This window comes from Zerene cesonia, chromosome 27 (assembly GCF_012273895.1).
Source record: "Zerene cesonia ecotype Mississippi chromosome 27, Zerene_cesonia_1.1, whole genome shotgun sequence".
Classification (NCBI taxonomy): domain Eukaryota; kingdom Metazoa; phylum Arthropoda; class Insecta; order Lepidoptera; family Pieridae; genus Zerene; species Zerene cesonia.
This window is the reverse complement of record NC_052128.1, coordinates 4,635,155-4,652,558: the sequence shown is the minus strand read 5'-3', so window position 1 is coordinate 4,652,558 and position 17,404 is coordinate 4,635,155. Positions and strand designations below refer to the sequence as shown.

Sequence of the window (17,404 nt, the reverse complement as noted above, 5' to 3'; positions counted from 1 at the left end):
GTTCTGTTCTATTACAATCTCAAGCCCTTCTCAAATATTTCAATGTCAATAACCTAGATAAGGAAATAAATTGTTTTATAACGTATAAAACAATATAACCCGTCCAAATTCGGCCGAAACAAATTATGTAACGTTTATCACCATCCACCTGATAACAACGTGACATACCTTTTATCTAATAATAAGTCACTAACTTTTACGATGTCATTGAGTTTACGACGCCCCTTTAAGAAGTACACCTGTATCCCGAGACGTACAAAAAGCGTCCTTGGGACTATTGTTGTTTCGAGGGTTTGCGCGCCAAGTGACTGCCAAAATCGGCGCACGCCGCGATGCGCGGGAAACCAAGCGTCAGTCGTACTCGGTCGGCAAGAACGCGCGCACGCCACGCCGGCTTTTAGGTTAGGTTTGGCGCGGTTTTGCTAGCCAGGTGCTCTCGCCGCCCCCGCGCTCCCCTTCTACCTGACAGCTGTTTTCTCTCGGGAGATTATTAGTCAGATGTTTCTCTGAACCAGTCGGAGCTCACCTGACGTTCAAGCATGGCTGCTAACGGACGAACACCGAAGCAAAGGAGGTTGGAAATAGCAGCAGGGATGGCTTTGAGAAACACGAATACGCCTAGAAGGAGACGCGGCAGCTGTAAATGTTTATTTGGAGCTCCGGATAGGGATGAAACGCGCCGTTTGATGGCGGAACAGTACGCCAGGGATAGGAAGCGCTTCATACGGAGGTTTAACTTCGACATTGAGACTGAGTGTGCGTACAATCCGACGAAATTAGATTCACCAGTGAAATTCAGTGGAGATAGTAAAGAAAATGGTAGCCCAAGGACTGGTGTGGAGGCGCTAGCTTGTGTGGACAATACGGATATACGGCTGGGATCACCTTCGAGGCGCAGCAGTGCGGGCAGCTCACCAAGGACACCCAGAACTCCTAGGACGCCTAAAGCGTCTAGGACTCCGCGAACGCCTAAAACCCCAGCGTCTAGGAGACAGCTGCAAATGACAGGTTAGTTTTTTAGCAATATCTAAAATATGAAACTGCATATTTAACATATCATACAGTTCTTTGTTTGATACATTACCTAATAGATAAAAAAATATGTGATTATAATTGTATATTGTTGCATTTTAATTGAAACAAAGAATTAATACTAAATACATGTTTTTTTACGAGCGATTACGTAATCGGCAAACAAAAAAAAGTATTTAGCTATGAGAAATATTTGCAATACATTAATATTTATGTATCTCCAATAAGGTGTAGGTACATCATATAAAAATCGACATTTACCTAAAAACCGGTTAATATTTATGGCAGTGTGTTATTTCCTTATTCAATGTAGGTTACAAAATTGTAAATTACACCTGCTTTTTACTTTAAATACTTTTTTTACGTATGTCGTTCCATACATCTATACAAATGTCTATAGATTTGTATGTCATATTTATATAGATACTAAGAAGTACCTTTTAAGTTCATGGTCAATCAATACGAAATGTAACTGCAATATGATGCCTTAAATTAAAATCTTTTTTAGTATATATGTTTCAAAAACCATAAGTTTACAAGACAAAAACATTATAATAATTATTTCTCAAATATATAAAATAAACAACACGCAGCTCGTAAATTATATTATTTTCATAATCGAATCAAATCGTAGATTAATTGAGTTAAAACTGTGTAACATGCTAACGATTTTTATAGACCTATCTTATACCAGCATATATGAAATACTATTTAGTATACCATTGCAATAGGGCATATAATCGCGTGCAGCTCCAACAGAATGGGATGCATTTAAAACAAGCCCGTAATAAGTAACGCAAGTCACCATTATCATAAAGACAATCGACTGTCTCGCGGGTCTAAGTTCATTGCATCTTACGGATAACCATATGAATGTTGTTAAATGAATTCTACTAAAGGGAACTATAGATAAAAATTATCTAATGAGAATTATGTGAAGAATTCTATAAGGTACATTCACGTTTAAGAAGCTGAATTTATTTGAATTGTATATTATACTACTTACTATCTATATAGTGTACTAGCGGGCCGCCCCGGTTTCGCCCGTGGTACATATATAGCCACTGAACGAATTTTTCAAATCGGACCAGTAGTTCGTGAGATAAGTGCGTTCAAACAAACAACTCTTCAGCTTTGTAATATTAATATATATAAAATACATAGTTCGCAGTATTGTGAGAAACTGTAATATTAGTTTTTTTGGAAGGGTTTTTGACAAGATGGCCAGACATTCGATTACTAGCCTACCTATATAAATGCCCCCTACATAAATAACCCAGCGAAATACCTAATAAAGAATTTTCTTGATAGATACGTGAGGTTTTCTTGAATTTTTTTCTGTTTAATAACACCGAACGAAAATCAAATTTAGTTGAAAAGCTAATCTTTTTTGAAGTTATATTCCCATAAAATCGAAATTACAATAAAATTTTGTGTACTTCGTACTGACTTAGTAATTTCACTATTAGGTTTTACGTAAGAAAATTAGCACTACTTTTAAACTAACTGTATTTCTATATCTTTTATCTCTTCAATTTATCGTTTGGAACTTAAGAGGACTTTCCACATCCGGTTGCCAACTGTGATTGATTTAATACGGTTGAAACCCGGATTCTAAGGCTTAGTGTTTGACACTTCCATCTTTTTTGCTGTACTATTAAATGTGACTAGGATAGTCGTATTAATAAATAGAGATTTATGTGAGTACAGCCCTAAAATTTGTGTATAGAGGATATTATTTATGTATCACTACATCATAGTATAAAGAAAAGTCGCTTTCTCTGTATGTATGTCCCTATGCTTAACTCTTTAAAACTACGAAACGTATTTTGATGGGGTTTTAATAGATAGAGTGGTTCAAGAGGAAGATTTATATGTATAACATCTTTTCAACTACTCCAAATATAGCGCGTGCGGGTCCGCGGGCAAAAGCTAGTTAATTTATTATCTGCATCTGTAGTATTCAGCTTCTATTTTTCATTTAAAATGTATGTAAGTATGTATCTTATTTATATTTAACTAAGTTTTAGATGGGTATTTATATATATGCAACAACCATTTGATAGCGAAATTATCTACTCATAATTATATCTATAATATGATTAACAATAGGACATTATATTAATTAAATAATCAATTCGTAATTGTTAAACGTAACTTAGTACTCTGTACAATTAAGTATCGTATTCATATCAAATTTTTTCTAAAACAGCTCTTTAAGTACTTTTATTGTCATAACTAGCGGTCCGCCCCGGTTTGCGCGTGGTACATATATAGCTTATAGCCTTCCTCAATATCTAACACTGAATGAATTTTTCAAATCGGATCAATAGTTCCTGAGATTAGTGCGCTCAAACAAACAAACAAGCTCTTCAGCTTTATAATATTAGTATGGAAAAATATCCCCTACTATACATTTTCACGCTAAACGGAATCCCTTTCGATTGTCATTACCTTGTTCATATATGTCCTGGACTGACACATTGGCTTTTTATCCGGGTAATATAAATAATATAACTTCATGCGGGCCGAGACACGTTTTATATTGCAAGCCACGTCGCGGGCAGGAGCTAGTCAATCAACAATGATGTTAGTGTCACAAATAATTTTCGTTTCCTCACATCGATAGGAAGTCGATTTAATCCAATTTTGTAATTGTAATTCAATCCATGGTCCAATCGGGTTCAGTCACCTGTGACGTCATCTAACATCTGCGTTTTCGTGAACCTTAACGCGTTGATATAGAGGCTATATTCGGAGATGAATGATGCCATGTCATTGAGGAGATGGGGCCGATTTATTGGGGTAATGACCTTGATGAAACGTGGCGTAATTATCTATGGTGTTTTTTGACTGTCCAAGGTGTACTGTGAGATAGAAATATATCCTAATAATCTTACATGTCCTATCTTACTTATACGAAAGTTTGTGAGGATAGATAGATGAATGTTTGTTGCTCTTTCACGGAAAAACCACTGAACGGATTTTGATGATACTTGCCAGTGGTGTAGTTTATGTACCAGAATAACACGTGAGCTGATATGATGTGAGATGTACTTTGCTTTCTGCTCGTATATTATATTGACGAGATAGATATCCAAGTTATTTGAAGTACTATACAAAACGGAATAAATTATAAAAATGTTAAACATTAAGATATTTTTTAAGTGGATAATTAAAGTTCAATAGGTACCTAAATAAAAAGGTATGATCTTATAAATTAGAAAAAGTTATATTGTTTATTGTTTATCAATACACATTTTTTGATTAATGTATGAAATATGGTAAAATTATGTCTAAGTTTAATAAAAGATTTACCTAATTAAGTACGTCATATCTTTATCAATTGTTAAATCACAATTAACACATAAAACAATCGATATAAAGTCTTATTATTTGCAAATAACATAAAACAAGCAATTAAAAAATCGAGAAGAATATTTTAATTGATGAAATATTATAATTAACACGTCGCTTTATAGTGTGTTAATTACTAAACTAACTGTATAATATACACGTTTTTCCATTAATTTTATTGAAATATTTGTACTTATGAACATATTATTAATGGGTCTATTACCATAGGATAGTGGTTAAAACGCCTTAATAGCACCCCTTGTACTATTCCAAGGATTTTGTTAAGGGATACTAGAAAATTCATTGTAAATAAAAATAATGAATGAATGAATGACTCTTTATTGTACACAAAATGAAATAATACAAAGTACAGAATAAAAATACGAATTGCGCAATAGGCGACTTTATGGCTACAGAACCATCTCTTCCAGGCAACCAAAACAAAAAAACAATAGGTAGAGAGATAGATGGTTGGTGTATACATTAGATATACGTTTAATTAATATAAAAAAGTGTATCAATTATATAATACATAGATATAGTTAGTAATGTCGAAGAAACTGCGAATTTTTAATTTCATTTATTTCCTGAGATTAGAGCGTTAAAACAAACTAACGCGTTACATTATTTCTTAATAATTGATGAATGACATTCAAATTCATTCTTAAATAAAATTACTCGAAATTACAAAAAATCCATCGACACACTTCACGCTTAAATCGAAAAAATAAAACAATAAAAAACACACCACCACTCTTTCCAGCACAGTCGGATAGAAATTCCAAACATTTTATTTATTTACCTATCATACGCGTTATCAGCTTCGCAAGCATTTACTTTGCACCAAATATTTATAGAGCTTATCAATATTACTGACCTTAATATGATCTAGACATCGCGACGTCAAATGCACTAGCGCTCCTTCATATCCTAGTTACAAAAAGACATGATATATGACTGATAAAAAAATAATAGTTTAGAAAAACTAAAAACACGCTTTTTATAGAAAACCAAACAAAATGTCATCAAATTGCTGTATTGTCTTTGATAAGTTTTAATGATATCTGGCTGTTGAGTGTGAGGCTGTGAGACAAAATCGCGGCAAAGAAGTCGTTTACACCTACGGGTACGGACGTACCCGTAGGAATATCGGGATAAAAAGTATAATATATGTTATTCCACTTGTCCAGCTGTCTACGTACCAAATTTCATTGCAATCGGTTCGGTAGTTTTTCGGTAGTTTTGCGTGAAAGAGCAACAAACACACACACTTACAAACTTTCGCATTTATAATATTAGTAGGATTCTTTTTATCTTTAATCTTTAATTCTATATACTTCTACACAGCATTTAAAAACCTACTTTATCAAATGGCTAATTTCTTCTACATTTTGTGTTAATTTTGAACCCGGGTACGGCTGCCTAGTAGGTAGGTACATAATCATTTGTAAGTTTACAGCAAAACCTAAGGGCACACTTGTTAATATCAAATATGATTTAAGTAAACACTATCGACAAACAAGATAACAAACAAACAGACATCGCCGTGGGTGTGCCTACTTGACATATATTGCTAAATTGGTAACACAAGATGCGCATGCGACTGCGCACGCATAAAATGGTGATTTTTATTTATTTTTGATAGACAAATAAATTTCATATCTAATGATAATGATGATGATGATGATGAATGGTCAGTATAATGTTAGTTTGGCCCTGATCCACTTGAATATTATAAAGGTCCTGATGAAAATTTGTATGAGAAAAATCTATATAAGGTACCTTAAATGTATATACCTAGCCTACTACTTTAATGTGACTCTGCAAAATAAAAATATACACACAGACACCAGTTAGCATTAAGTATTTGTACCTATTTGAAAATACAATAAAAACATCCAACCAAGGAATTGCGTAACAAATACCTACCTTAATAACGTTTTGTTTTCAAATACCTCAACGAATATGGTGTGTTCTGAGTCATTAGCAGGTTCGATTCCGCACGTGAGTCACAGGTTATGTCATCAGCAAGTACTGACATGTCCGAAATCGAACCGATGACCCGCACGAATAGCAAACCTCAAAAGACATGGGTTTAATCTAAAATTACCGACTAATGTACATTTTTCAAGACATTAAACCGTCTCTAAATCTCACCTTTATTAACCACTAGCTTTCCGCCCGCGGCTTCGCCCGCGTGGAATTCGGTTATCTTCTACCATTTCTTTCGCCTTCTACCATTTTTTTTCGCGATAAAAATTATCCTATGTCCTTTCCCAAGTTCAGTTCTACCTTCATACCAAATTACAAAAAAAATGGTTCAGTGGCTTAGGCGTGAAAGAGAAACAGACAGACAGACAGACAGTTACTTTTCATTTATATTAGTAGGGATTCGCAAGTTTTTCCGGATAGTTCAAATAATATAGCTCTATAAAATAACATTAATATTCTAAGAAGAGAGCCAAAGATTTTTTAATTTTCGTCTTACTTTCGTTACCTAACCATCTTTGAAGCATTCCTAGATGCAGGCTGCTGTGAAAAATCCATACTACTATATTATTACATGCCATTGTTAAACATATGTTAAAATTGTACGAGCATACGCACAATGCGAAACCTTACAAGTTTAAATGATTTTCTGACAATCGAAAGATTCAAAGATTTAATTTCCTTTGTTAAGCTTCTCGATCCTTTCATCTCGTCTCCACAACAATAGAATTGAATGTAGTATTTTAATGTACAATGTTTTTTTTAATATCTCTTTTTTAATTTTTCCTGATTTGACTTAGCCGTGAGAGACGGGTAGTCATCACTAGATAGTATAAAACAGTCGCTTTTCACCGTCTTATGTATCTTTATAATTACGCAACAGATTTTGATAATTTTTTTATTGATTTATTGATTGATTCAAGAGGAAGGTTTATATGTAAAATACGTGCATACTTGCACCCGTGCGAAGTCAGGGCGGGTTGATAATGAATTAATAAAACAATTAGATTTAACTTTAATTAATGTTGAATTGTTAAACAATAGTAAGTACTTTCGGATGCTTAGGATTACAATTTCACGTTAACTTTAGAGAATGAGTGAAACCGTGTGATTGAATAAGTAGATCTGTATATTTATTATTTCTTTTCATACTTAATTATAAATCAAGTAACAATATTGAATTTTACTATACAAACAGCTGTAACAACAGCAATACCCCTAGTATTTTTATTTTATTAGTATTACTGTTATGTGGTATCCATTGTACAACTATATTGTATATTATACTAGCCGCTCATACGGCTTCGCTCGGGTTTTGGTAAAAACCAAAATACCCTGTGACATTCACATATAACGTGACTTCCTAGTGGTCAAGTAATTATTTAAATCGGTTCAGTAGATCCAGAGATTAAGCCTACAACGTCACAGATTCATAAACTACTTCATAATATTCGTATAGATATTGTCGTCTATCTTGTAGTGTGGTAATTTGAAATTTCTTTCAACTTCAATACATAAGCTAACATGTTCTATCACGTAATTATGGTGGTATGATGCCATCTAAGAGCAACGACCTATCACTTTTTAATGCTGTAGATACAAGTGTTTTTATGTTCGGTAGTCGGGAGATATAAAAGTCGACGTAATATAATCCTGTGAGTCAGTGATTTTTTTTTTGTTGTTTATTAATAATATTGATAAGACCATTTCAAGTCCATGAGTTTTAATTAATAATGAAATTTAAAAATTTATATTATTTCTTTTACACTCGTTATTTACTATTTGAAAGAGACGTATTTTAAGATAGAGGAATGAATGGAAAAGCTTCCTCCGACCGAAAACTATTTAATTATGTACTTAAATTCAAAATTAATTCAAAATACGATAAAATTTTTGAACCAACTGACTTGACCAGTCAATATATACTCCAAAAGTAACAAGAATACATATATAAGTACATGATAGAGACCAGAAATACCATTTAACATACATATGAATAAAAATAAAGCGACGTCCATTTGTTATTTATTACACGGAATATCCTTGAAACAGACATGGCAACTTAAAATAGGTCTACGAAAGAATAATTTTTTTAAATTCCGTTGTTCCTTCGAGCGAAACGAACCAAGGAGCGTGTCGGTGGGAAGCCGGGCTACCGTACCCTATGGGAGAATACTAATGCTCTCCTCTCATTGGTTGTTCTGATAGAATTCTTCGCTTCATGGAGTTTACGTTATTTTAAATTTTCCTAAGCGTTTGTACAAGAGAAGCAGTAGATGGCCTACAATAATTTCGACTTCAATTTTCGAAATTGGAATAGACAGCGAAAGCTTTAAAATTATTGAAGATCGGAATGCTGGCCAATTGCCAATTTTAAACGTTGCAGTGGACATTTCATTTCTAATTCTGAATTTTTGAATACCGAATGTGTTCGTGTTTACGCTGCTGAAATTACGCACTCGGTTTAAAAACAAAAGAATTCACGTGTTCGAATTTTAAATTTCCGACGCGTTCCATGTTAGCGGGACCTCAATCAATTTTAGTGAACACGGAACGAATTTCGTGAAAGCGCTTACGCTTAAGAATGATCTCACGCCACCAAAAAACTTGGGTAATGACAAGAATCTTAATGTGCATGTTCGAGTGAATTATTAGTGCAATTTAGTAATCGTACATGACACATTGATTGATTTGTATGACGTCTTATTTATTTATTAAGTACTGTCACAATTTATTAGGCCGCCTTTTACAAATTCTTGAATACTAAGATTTCTCTTGAATGTATCTCATTCGCTGTATAGATGAATAGGTGACAGGTCTGCCTATTATTTCATGACTGATGAGAAGCTGTCAAGGGAGGGACTGTAATGAAAATTCAATGTCATCCGAACGATGTATACGAGGGCTTTAGTCAAGTTTAGAACGCATTGTACCGTGTGGATGGAACATAAATGTAATTCGAATTTTAAATCTTTTGTTTTAAATGGCATGACGCTGACTAACGTGACATTTCGCTCTACATAATATGACAGGCTGTCAAGCGTGAATGTCTGTCAAGTTTAATAGGAATGAGTGATATTAGATTTAACAATTAAATTCGTCATTCACTTAAAGCTAGTATCGTGCACGGTGCAGCAATCTATGGTGCAAAATGACCTGATGACATGAATGAATGATGATTTCAAGTTTAATTTCTACACAGATTACAAAAATATATTTTTAAATATTCGAATTTCGAATAAGAGGAGCCTGTTTGTTCTGATACAAAACGGTGGTATTCTAAAATTAAACATTTCCACAGACCACAAATATGGAGTATGGAAAATCGGTTCAACGACCGACCGCGTTTATACTTTATACAAGGAGTTCCTTATTTCATGCGATAACATATCGTATCGGAAAACTGTTCCACTGACAGTTTTCCAAACTAGAATTGTCAACATAATCAAAAATTATTCGATGAAATTTAGAAAAAAACTGTCATGAAGAAAGCGACTCGGTAAATATAATCCGAAGACGTAATAATTGTTTTGTAAATTGAACAAGATTATGCTAAAAAATTACAATTAATATCGGCTTAATTTAAGTTAAGGGCATTATATGGTTTAATTTGATTTAAGTTAAGGACATTATGGTTTACAAATATAACGTGAGATCTTTATATACGAAATAATATATTATTAATAAACTGAGCTATAACAAATGTTCATATATTAGGAAAAATAATTTTTAAAGAATTAAAACTTTTTGTCACTGTTGAAAAAAAAAAACCATAAGGCACTAGAAGGTAGTGTTTGTTTATTACACGTGTAAGGGGTTAAATAATAATACTATTTATAATCTGTATATTCAAATATCGAATATTGTTATTTAAAAATATTCATTTGGTATCTGCTTAGCATAATACGACACATGCTCTGGCCAAATACGAGAAACACGGGTTGTTCACCTTAACGGTGCCTAGTAAACAAACGTATACATCACTATCTTGCGACTTTGTTTGTGAAACACTAATTTTTCGCATGTTTGTATGTATGGGATATTGGAGTATAGAATATACTTCTAGAGTGTGGTTTTTTTAATTTTTTTTTTAGGTTGACGTTTACTAGCTTAGTAAGTGTTTATGAGTATTATTACATAAGACATGTTTATTTCCTGGTTATATTATTGTAATTAATAATATCCGAGAAGGTTTCATAAAATTTTTCATAACGTATTTTTTAAAGTAAATCACACATCAAAGTTATAAATTTCTGTTCACCCGTACTACAAAGTCTATGTCACTCAGTTAAGAAGTAGTTTTTTGTTACAAACATACAAAAATCCAAAAGTTTCCTCTTCAAAATATTAATATAGTTAATAATGATTTCGTATCTTTACAGTCAAGTAAGGCTAAGATGTCCAAAGGTAGAATTAACCACCATCAGCAACCGGACCTCAGCTCCTCTCGATTATAACCACTGTACCAAAAAGCTTAATTCTATATGATCCAATCCAAATTAAACCACAGCCGAATGCATTGCAATTTACATATCTTAAACGGTGATTTATTTATTTAAATGTTGAAACGTATCCCACACCCGGCTCGAAGGACCATAAAATTGGACACAGGTAAAAGGAAAAAGTTTAATCTTGTTAAATAAGAATCCGCGCGGACGCGGCCAAGCGAGAGTCGGGTGTTTACAATTTTTAATTATTTAAATTTGTCATGCGTCATTTTCAATTAGGTTCGTAAAAAAACGTGTTTTTTTTTTCTAGTTATGACATGATTTTTATTGAGTACCTACTGTGTTTTTATTTGTTCTGTTTTTAGTTCGTAGTACCGTGATATCTATACTAATATTATAGCTGCAGAGTTTGTTTGAACGCACTAATCTCAAGAACTACTGGTCCGTTTTGAAAAATTGTTTCAATTTTAGATAGCCCATATATTGAGGAAGGCTTTAGGCCATGTACCACCGGCGACGCTGGGGCGGACCGCTAGTATTCAATAACCATTGTATATATTAAATGAAGGTTCTGAAATTAATGACTACCTTTTTATCCCGATATACTTACGGGATACGGACTTACGCGCGTGATACCGCGAGCCACAGCTAGTCTTTTTATAACAATTCTTGGAAATCCTGTATTTATTCCAGATATAATCATCGAATTCCTAATTGCATCTAGTCCCACTGAAATATGCTAAATACCTGCCATGCCTGTATCCCTAAAAATTATCAAGAAATTTGACTTCTGGCAACAAATTATTTAAATATGTGCGTGCCACTGCTCCCATAACGTTCAATAAGTTATTCGATTGATAAATATTTATAAGAAAACAATCAAGATATTATAGAAAGCTTAAAATTCCTTGAATGGTACGATGTTTATTATCATCAAACTATATAATTTATCTTATTCATGTCTTTAAGATATTAAAATGCTATTTGACATATTGTAAGTTTAACCACAGATAACATAATACTATATAGTAGGTGTTATATAATAATTAATCCTAATATTATGGACGCGAAAGTTTGTAAATATGAATGTATGTATGGATGTTTGTCAGTCTTTCATAACATCCTATCGTATGTATATGAAATTTGGTACAGAGATAGGTTACAGTCTGGATCTATGTGCTAAGGCTACTGTTACGAGTACCACACGAATGACGCCGCGGGTTACAGCTGTATGTATAACTGTCAATAATATAAAATTATTATACAAAGTAATTGAAAGGGCTGGTTACTAAACCTTGTATTTTATATCTATACTGAAAATATGATGCTGAAGAGTTTGTTTGATCGCGCTAATCTCAGGAACGACAGTACCAATTTAAAACGTTCTTTCACTGTTGGACTTATTCGTGATCCCTGAGGTAATAGGTTATATTAGTACTACGGGCGAAGACAGGGCGGATCGCTAGTTAATTGTTAATTTAAAGTGTTTTATCCCCAGGAAAAGGGGAGTGCTATGACAACGTTTTGCCATTAAAATTTGATGTCAAATGTAAAATTTATTAATCATCTTATTTTTATATTTGAAAATAAAACTAAATAAAAGACATTTCGTAAAATCACGATGTATCACTAGACCCAACAAGTCTAGAAACAGGAATACCAAGTCTAGTCTAGTCTAGATTCTATTTCCAGCCATTTATTATGTTTAACTTTAAATGAGCTGTTATTTCTTGAGATTTATATTCATAGAGGTTAACAAACCTCGCGAGTGATACGTTAAGGAAAGTCGTATTTAATTAAATTAAGCACTAATTAGCATAAAATTATAGATAACGATAAGAATTAAGGTTCAAGTCTAAATAAGTAATTTTTATGGTAAAATTCACTTGATTTTAGTGAAATATTTTTCGAACTGTGTACCATAAAATGGATAAACATATATCTACAAATAAATACATATTCTCTAAAAACATCGCCTTCCTACTGTCGCAGTTGGGTACTAAAAGTAATCTCGGTTAATTAAATCCGTCAACTATCCGCCAGTAAGTCTCGTATTTGAATAATTGTAACCGGTCATGATATTAGCCGGAATAAACATACAGATAGGTATTTTAATTATCATTTATTTTTATTTTTCGTACATAATAATCCCTTTAATACATATAGTTTAGGTAGTTTATGTATAGAACATAAACTACCTTTAAATAAAATCCATAATTTATCTTTGATTCCAAAAAAAGTATACAGTCATTTCTACAAAGATATCATTAACAGACAGTTACATCAACTCTAACTCCGCATTATTTCTCAGAAGGTTACTGGTTCGATTCCAACGAAATACATTGATTACTCCAATTGTAATAGCTATTTTATCATGTTGTGATTCGAGGAATGTTTCTTTTAGGAATTTTTACTTGAAAACAATGAGACAATAAATACTACTGATATAAGTCACTTTTATGTATGAATGTTTGTTCCTCAGTCATATATGATGGGTGTGTTCATTTTGATGTTATTACCGACACATAGATAACTTGGACTATCGTACCAAGAGAACGTACTCCGCTTCAATTAATTTTCTACTTGGCCGGCCAAGGTGGGATGGGTGAAATATTTACAATTGTCGTACAAATGAAAAAATATATATTACAAAACTAACTCATTAATAGACAAATTATTTAATAAATATATAATTTGTATAGAATTGTTGAATAGTTTTCTTAGAATGTCGCGCCAGTATTATTTTTCTTTGAAATAACTTTGTTGTATTTTTATTAAAAATATTCGACAAGTCATTCATAAAAGTATGCCATTTATTTTTCGGTCTAAGATACTGTGTATAACTTCATAAAATCCCATACAATTAAAACCCATCTCAGTTACACCGCACTCAAGCGATTACCATATACACAAAAGAGAAACAAAAAAAAAAACGAAAAAAAAGCGCGCCAAATCATAACTTTCCAGGAACGTATTACAATATTTACCATCCGTAACAGAGTAAAAAACCACATATAGCATTGTCGTTGTTAAAAATAAAAATAAAAATCGACCAACAAAGTAACGCGTAACTCAGGTAGCGGGGTTCAATAAATACACCTTATTTTTTGTTCTTTTTTTTTTCAATATGTCAGACGGGCCGCGAAACAAGTTCTATCGCCGTCTCTTTCTGACGCTTAGATGGTTTTTTTTTTAATTAAAAGTGACGTTAGCTGCAATGATTTAGTATTAATCGAACGTTGACTTGTTTCGACATTTTTATTTGACTGTATGTATTTTTTGCATATAGCTTTTATTTATGTTTTCAATATATGTGCATACATATATTATATGTATAAATGAGGCGATAATGTAAACGTATTGTTACGGATTATATGTAATATGATACTTCCAACGATTGGTCAACAATAATTTTATAGAAATAAAAATACCAAAAAAAAAGAAAAGTCATGAACTCGAATCTCAAATATTATCATTACGGGTATAGTGGCAATAATTATTCTATTAAGTAAAGCTTTTTCCCTTGATTACAAAAAAGTATGTAAAATAAAAAATATAGTCTTATTGCGTTATTATGCTGTAAAAAAATCCTTTCATATATTTTTTAATATAATGAGGCCATTGTATTCCCATCGAGTTTGCTTCAAGAGCTCATAGAAGTAATACAACAATATTACGCAAAATCTCTTGTCTCATATAACAGTATTCATATTACAAAAGGCGCGTTTAATAAAAATTTCAAAACCTATTTTAAAACGTAACTCGAAGGCTTTAAGATTTACTTTCCAATGTAAATACTTACCGATTGACATCTTATCTTATACACAGCTTATATCTGATTCACACGTACGAATATTGAAATACATTGTAATATTTCACTTAGTATTTCATGTACGCAGGCGTGTGTGTTGAATATACGATGGTTAAATTCATACCAATGGAAAACAATGTGAAATTGCATAAAAATAATGGACATTTGTTGCGTTGTTTTTGTTTCAATAGAGCTGAGGGTAGTTTGATTTATTTCGAGTGTAAATTCGAACCCAACACTAGAAAATAATATAAATATAAAAAGACTAGTGCGCCCCGCGGTTTCACCCGCGTAAGTCTATATCCCGTTGGAATTTCCGGCTAAAAGTTGCCTATATGTTATTCCAGTTGTCCAGCTGTCTACGTACCAAATTTCATTACAATCGGTTCAGTAGTTTTTGCGTGAAAGAGCAACAAACACACACACATCCTTACTAACTTTCGCATTTATAACATTAGTAGGATTAGTAGGATTTATTTTGTTTGGTTATAAATTATATAATACCTTGTTTGGTTATAAATTACATTCTGGATTAGTTAGTAGTGTGTGATGTTTTTAAATGTTATATATTATGTTAAGTACAAATAATGTTCTTAGAACATTCGCGAATAAATCTGTGCGGTTAATACCTAGAAGCATCATTAGATATCATAAATTTTGAAAATAATTTCGGCAATTAGTCTATATAAGACGCTTTTTTAATACAAAAATTCATAAAATTAAAGTATGCTTCCCCGAAATATCGGTCATTAAGTTTTATTGTTAACGACACACGAATGTTCCGATCAGCAATTAATTTTAATACATTGGTATTTTAAGTTCACGATACAACAACTGAATCCTAGAATTCAAAGTCCATTGACTTTTAGATGCAGGAGTGTGTTTGACCTGTCTGACTAGAAACTGTTATGTGTTTGTATTTGTATAATTATTAATGAAATAATAATGAATTATGAAAATAATGTAATAAAAAGGTTTCAAGTTTAAATTATAATATGATTTACATATATTTGTTATTTATTATCTATAAGATATTTATTAAAAAAACACTTAATGCAATTTATATTTCAATTACATTCTACTTACAACAATATTATTATATGTATCCTAGGGAAGGATCAGGTCCTCTTAACACCTTACCTAGCAAGAGGGCCTGAGCCACAATCCACTGTTACAATAATGTAAAACCTAAATAAAATAAAGATTCATTATTATTTATAATAAAAATTGTATAATATTACAATTTGATTAAAGCAATTTAATTATAATTATATTTATTTTATTTCATAGAGTCAATTTGATATAGATTTTATTTAATTATGTAATATTAGATAATAATGCTGCTTTTCCCTATCTACTTCCCATCCCTCATATTAATTTCTCTCGGTACAACGGGTTGTCTGGAAGAAATTGCTATAAGCGCTATTTAGCGATAAGACCGCCATTTGTGATAATGTAACCTAGGTTAATTTATCAAATTTATCCATGGCAATAAAGCAAAGATAAATAATAATAATTTATATTTCTATTTCTTTCAGATTATTGGACGTTACGGAAGCACTCGGATCCGGCATCAGACAAAGAGAACTAGTTGAAAATAAAACCTCTAAATTATTTAAGAGAAAGATATAAATATTTAATAAGATTTGTATAAAAATAAATTTAGAATATAGTTGAAAAATTTACTAAAAAATAACTAAATTTTATCAGAGGCTTTTGGCAATTTTAGAGCGATCAATGTATTTGTAATATAAGGCCCACACCCCATACGGGGACGAAATTTGAAGTTGTATGATTTAGTTAATGTTTTTATCAAATGATCTCTACATAAAGTTGTTATTATAAATCGTTATTTAAAAAACATTCGAGCCCTAGACCTTTTAAAGACCCTTTTTATGGGATACTTGTCTTTTTGTATGAAATAAATGCACTTAATATTATGTTTATTTATTATCTATAAAGACTATAAACGTGTTGAACATACGAATGGATAATTGAAAAAAGAATGTCATTTTGTTCATTTTCAACGGATATCAAATAGTAGGTTCTCAATTATACTTATTATTGCGTTTGTTACCTCAGAGCTTTCGACTGGCTGAACTGATTTTGATGATTATTTTTTTGTGAAAGCCCATACATGTCCCATTTATGTCCAGATCTAGTTTTGACTGTTTGAAGGCGATTAAGCATTTTATATACACATAGCCCATCCGGCGAAGGTGGCTTACAGGAGGCCTGAGTCCCAGCAGTGGGAACATATATGGGCTGATGATGATGGTAAAGATATTTGTATGTAATTGATTATGTTAAAGTAACTAAGCCATCCAATAACATATACCTATAACTGCTTGTTATTGTTCAATAAATTGAAAACTATATATAAGACACTTATGTAGAATCTAGTCTATGATCTCTGCAATATGCTCGCTTATTTCAAGCGAGAACTTCCTACCAATCTGTCCTTAAGTTGTTTTAAGTTATTCGGTACAAAGTGCATAAACAGACTTGAGCAAATTATATTAACTTACAAGCCATATCTTGATATTCTTAGTAAGTCATTAAAAATATGAAGGTCACTGAAACCTTTGGGAATAATTTATATATCAGCATTTATTTCGATTCTATAAGATATTTCAATCGAGACACTATATGAAATCATTCATATAAATAATCATTTTCTCATATATATTCGGGAAATTCTTTGGTTGTTAGTTTAAAAAATATATATATTCAGTTTTTTTGTATATTACCCAATTTCTTCGGTAAA

The 17,404-nt window shown here is 32.0% G+C and overlaps 1 protein-coding gene across 1 annotated transcript; it reads left to right on the top strand.

The window, feature by feature from the left end:
• The first annotated feature begins 334 nt into the window (after positions 1–334).
• Positions 335–16,575, top strand: LOC119837471. Its single transcript, XM_038363065.1, has 2 exons — positions 335–1,008; positions 16,176–16,575. The coding sequence occupies exons 1-2, from the start codon at positions 540–542 to the stop codon at positions 16,226–16,228; spliced, it is 522 nt and encodes a 173-aa protein (XP_038218993.1). The 5' UTR covers positions 335–539; the 3' UTR covers positions 16,229–16,575.
• The last annotated feature ends 829 nt before the right edge of the window (positions 16,576–17,404 follow it).